The 4,658-nt window shown below is 50.9% G+C and overlaps 1 protein-coding gene across 1 annotated transcript in view; it reads left to right on the top strand.

Moving 5' to 3' along the window:
- The window catches only part of STMN4 (stathmin 4), a 6,467-nt gene extending 5,621 nt beyond the window's left edge, over positions 1 to 846 (top strand). Inside the window, exon 3 of the mRNA XM_057387734.1 lies at positions 616 to 846. Coding sequence (XP_057243717.1) covers positions 616 to 675 — 60 coding nt within the window. The 3' untranslated portion in view covers positions 676 to 846. The remainder of the gene's footprint in view (positions 1 to 615) is intronic.
- The last annotated feature ends 3,812 nt before the right edge of the window (positions 847 to 4,658 follow it).

Genomic DNA, 4,658 nt, shown 5'->3' with positions numbered 1-4,658 from the left:
TCCAGGGGCAGCCCCAGCTTCTCTGGGAATTCCATCCCGGCCACACCCCTGTCACCCCCATGTCCCTTTTCCCATCTCCGGGCCAGCAGATCATCCTGCGGCCCCACCCCGCGGATACGGCAGCCATTCCCACCCTCCCAGCCCTGTTCTCTCTCCCGAATCAGGTCTGTTCCCAACCTCTGCACGGAAAATCCCACCCTCACCACCTCCAGCTCCCTCCAAAACATCCGGAGCCCGCCCGGCGCCCTTCTCCRAGCGCCTCCGCCGGGGCCGAGGCGGAGAGCCCCAGATAATGCCGGAAAAATCCCAGCTAATCCCAGCTCCACGGGGGCTTCCCGGGACGTCTCCCTCGTAGCCGGAGGGCGAGGACCGAGTGTCCCCAAGTGCCACCAGCAGCCCTTAAGTGACCCCCCCGACCCCGGGGAAGGAGAGGACGATGCCGAGCCGTCCCCCGGTGTCCCTTGGGATCAACCTCACGCCTTCYGACCCCTCCGGAGCCGCCGGAATTTCGTCCGGAATCGCGGAATCCTGGAATCCAGCTAACGCCTGTGTCCCCCTCCCTCCTTTTTTTTTTTTTTCCCCTCCTCTTCCTCCTCCCCGTTCCTGATCCCGCAGGACAAACACGCGGAGGAAGTGCGGAAAAACAAGGAGCTCAAGGAAGAAGCCTCGAGGTAAAGAGGCACTGCTTGGACTGACAGCTCCGGGGAAGGTTCCGGAAGCTTCCGCAGCTCCAGGTCGGAACGGTGGGGGTGGGGAACGGCGCTGGCAACGACGACGGACGTTGCTCTGCTTTCTTTGTTYGTGGATGTGACGAGTCGAAAGGGGGTGAAGCCATCGGAGAGTGTCTGGGGGAGGGTGGGGAGGGAAAGGGACRAGGGCGGGAATTTGGGGCAACGCCCATCCCCACGGTCCAGAGGGTTGAGGAGGAGGAATTTCGGGAATTAATTCCGGAGCGGGTGGGGAGGGAATCGTGGGGGAAAAATGTGCGTCRTGTGTGAGTTTCGTGTGGTGCTGGGCAAGGCGGGGCGGGCGGGAATCCCTTCCGGAGTTTTTCTCCATCCCACCCCACCCCGCCCCGTTTCTCTCTGTCCCTCCCTCGTTCCCGCCCGGATTCGGGGTCTCTTCCCAAAATCCGGAGATTTTTTTTGCCCTTCTGGCACCATTTTGGGAAGGGGGAGAAGGATTTCCCCCATTGGAGGGGTCGGGGAGCGGAATTCCCTTGCTCCAAAGGTTTTTTTTTCTTCCCGGCTGTTGGAGACACCCGTGATCCTTCCCAAGGGTGACTTTGGAATACCCCGTGAATTCCCAAAGAAACTTTTTGTAAGAACCTCCCCTCCCAAAAAAAAAATAAAATAATAATAATCCCGGTGGGAATTTTGGGACGAAATTCCCCTTTTTAAGGCTGGAAAAGCGCYGGCTCCTGGAGGGGGAGCGTCAGGAGGGAAAATTTGGGAAAAAAGGTGGACAGAGCCGGAAATGGGATGGAGCCCTGTGGAAAAATGGGAAAAATTGGAAAAATGGGAAAAATGGAAAAAATATGCGTGGGGAACCCCTTGGGGACAGCGAAGAGTGTGGAAAACCCCCCAAAATCCCAAAATAAGGTTTTTTTGGGGAGCTACYGTGCCATTCCCGGGGGATCTCCGCCTCCAGGAAAGGCGGGAGAAGGAATTTTCCATGGGGTGGGAATTCCCTCCATTCCCATTTTCCATTCAGAAGTGATCCCGGTGCCGYGGGACCCCAAAATCCCCACCCGGGTGGGAACAAAGGGTTCGGTCTCCGCCGTGTCCGGGTTGAATGTTCCGAGCTCCGGTCCGGAGGAAATCGCGGCTCTTTCCCGGTGCTGGGATCCCGGAGCTCCGGGAGAATCCCGGGAAAAGGGGGAAAAACAGGATTGTGGCGCCAGCTGTCCTTTTTTTGTACAAAACTGATGTAAATAAAAACTGCCTTGGCCTTTCCTTTGGTTTCCATGATCTCTGCCGTGCTTCCCGTGTGGTTTTTTTTTTTTTTTCTGGGATCGGGAAAAGAACTGGAGGGAGGGAATTAGGGTGGGAAGGAATTCCCACAAAATCCAGCAAAGGTGGTTTGGTCCTTCTGGAATCAATTTTCCAGCAAAACTCCCCCAAAATCCACCAATTTATTTTCTTCTGGAATAACTTTTCCAGCAAAATTCCCACAAAATTCACCAGCGGTGGTTTGGTCCATCTGGAATCAATTTTCCATCAAAATTCCCACAAAATCCATCAACTGATTCTCTTCCGGACTCAGTTTTCCGGCAGAATTCCCACAAAACCCAACAGACGTGGTTTGGTCCTTCTGGAATCAATTTTCCATCAAAATTCACACAGAATCCATCAACTGATTCTCTTCCAAAGTCCATTTTTCTGGTAAAATTCCCACAAAATTCACTAGCGATGCTTTGGTCCTTCTGKAATCAATTTTCCAACAAAATTCCCACAAAATCCACCAATGGATTCGGGTGGGAGGTCGGGCTGGTTTTCCCTCCCCATTCCCAAAAATCCCAGTGGGATTGGAAGATTTGGGCGCTCYGAGCTCTTTCCATGAAGATTTTCCAGACCCGGAGCGTGGAACTGGATCCCAATTCCATCCATGTGCCGGGAGGGACTRGGATGGGGCCAAATCCATGGAATAGGGAAAAAAATCCATTCCTCAGGGCCAGGAGGAGATCCCGGGAATTCCTGCTCCGGCCTCGAGGAGGAAGTGATGGGAGAATTCTTTTCCCATTTTTTTCCCCGATGGAAAACGGCACCGAAATTCAGGAGCGGAATTCCCAAAAAATTCCAAAGCCTGATCCAACCCTCTCTGATCCAGGATGAGGAGATCCTGATGCTGGGAATTTTTGGGGATGGGTGATTCCCACTGGGCTGGGATTGGGAAAATCCAGGGAAGGGTTTTGGAATTCCAGGGATTCCCAGCCGGGTGGGACAGGGAGGGGCCGTATCCAAAGAGATCGGGAAAAGGGGACAYGGATCCATCCGGAAATCCCCAAAAAACCTGGGATGAACTTTGAGCTCCCTTCCCGCCCAAACCGTTCAGTGATTCCGTGATTATCCCACTCCTGAGGAACAAGGGGGAATCGTTTCCATCCCAATCCCTCGCCATGGATTCGGAGCGTCCTCTATCCCACAATCCCGCCATGGTTGGGATGGGATTCCCGGAGCTTCCATCCCATCCCATTGCAGCCCTGACACCTCCCCCAATCCCGGGGGGATCCAAATCCATCCTGGGACATTCCCTGGGAATTGCAGCCCGGCCGGGAATTCCTTCCCAAGATCCCAATAATTCCTCCCTTTCCCAGTGGAATCCATTCCCGCTGTCCCATCCCTCCATCCTTTATCCCAAATCCCTCTCCAGCTCTCCTGGAGCCCCTGGAACACTCAGGAAGGAGCTCTGAGCATTCCCTGGATCCTTCCCCAACCCAAGACTTGGAAAAAAGGGAGGAATTTGCATAATTTGGGATAAAAGCCRCCGGAAGGGAAAAATGGAAGAACAAATCCCGGAGCACCCGCAGGTGATTCCCGAGGTTTGGGAATGGCCGAGTTTAATAATGCTGGAACGCACATGGCGAGTTAATAATGAGAATGGGATCACTAATTAATTAATCTGCTGCTTATTAAGCAATTAATTAATCAATCAATCCCTTAGCAGGTTATKGATCGTCCAAGAGGAATCAGGGAAWTTTTGCCGGTGATCCACGGGAATGTGAACTCCAAGATATTCCAAGAAGAACCTTGGGAATACCCCAAACCCATGGAAAACTTCCCAGTACAACCAAAAAATTAAAACTTTTATTTTCTTGGAATTATTCCTTTGATRGATGCTTGGAAGGCAACTTGTCCATGGATTTATCCGTAAAAAACAACATTCCAGGGAAAACAGAGTCCGAAATAATCTGGAAGAATCCACYGGGAGARCACCGAGCAGGAAGGGAATGGCTGRAAGGGATAAATCCGATTTTTTCCTCCTCRGAAAAAACAGTCATTTAATTAAATATTGATTAAATTAAATTAATTATTCATCACCAAACGCAGGAAGGGCAGAGCCGAATCCCATTTTCCAGTTGGGATCCTGGGAAAAGGCAAAGCCATGGAAAAAGGAGAATCTCTGATTGAAACTAACGATGAAAAATTAATTAATTAATGAAATCAATTCCAATTAATTAAATAAATTCTAATTATCCCGAGTAAGGCAGTGAAAAAAATGGATTTTGAATCCCGTCCGATCATTCCTGATCCCTTTTTAAGATGGGTGGAAAATCCACCTGGAATTCTCTCCTGGGAAAACGGTGGGAAGGAGAAATGGGAAAAGTTCCCTTTTTTTTTTTTATTTTGGAATCTTTTCCTTGGGAATATCATTATTCCCAATATCCGGGGGTGGGACACAATCCCTGCTGGGAAAGGAGGGGATCGCTCCAGCCCTCCCTCTGCATTTTCCCGAGGTTCCACCTCTGGGAATCAGTTTTTCGGCAAAATCCCCCCAAAATCCAACACGGGTGGTTTGGTTCTTCCAGAGTGAATTTTCCATCAAAATTCCCACAAAATCCCCCAACTGATTCTCTTCTGGAGTTCAGCAAAATTCCCACAAAATACAACAGAGGTGCTTTGGTCCTTCTGGAATAAATTTTCCATCAAAATTCCCAT

The sequence above is a fragment of the Malurus melanocephalus genome, unplaced genomic scaffold (genome assembly GCF_030028575.1).
Source record: "Malurus melanocephalus ecotype Western Australia unplaced genomic scaffold, MMel_1.1 scaffold_1329, whole genome shotgun sequence".
NCBI lineage: Eukaryota > Metazoa > Chordata > Aves > Passeriformes > Maluridae > Malurus > Malurus melanocephalus.
The sequence above is the reverse complement of the archived record's forward strand: the minus strand, read 5'-3'. Positions and strand labels throughout refer to the sequence as shown.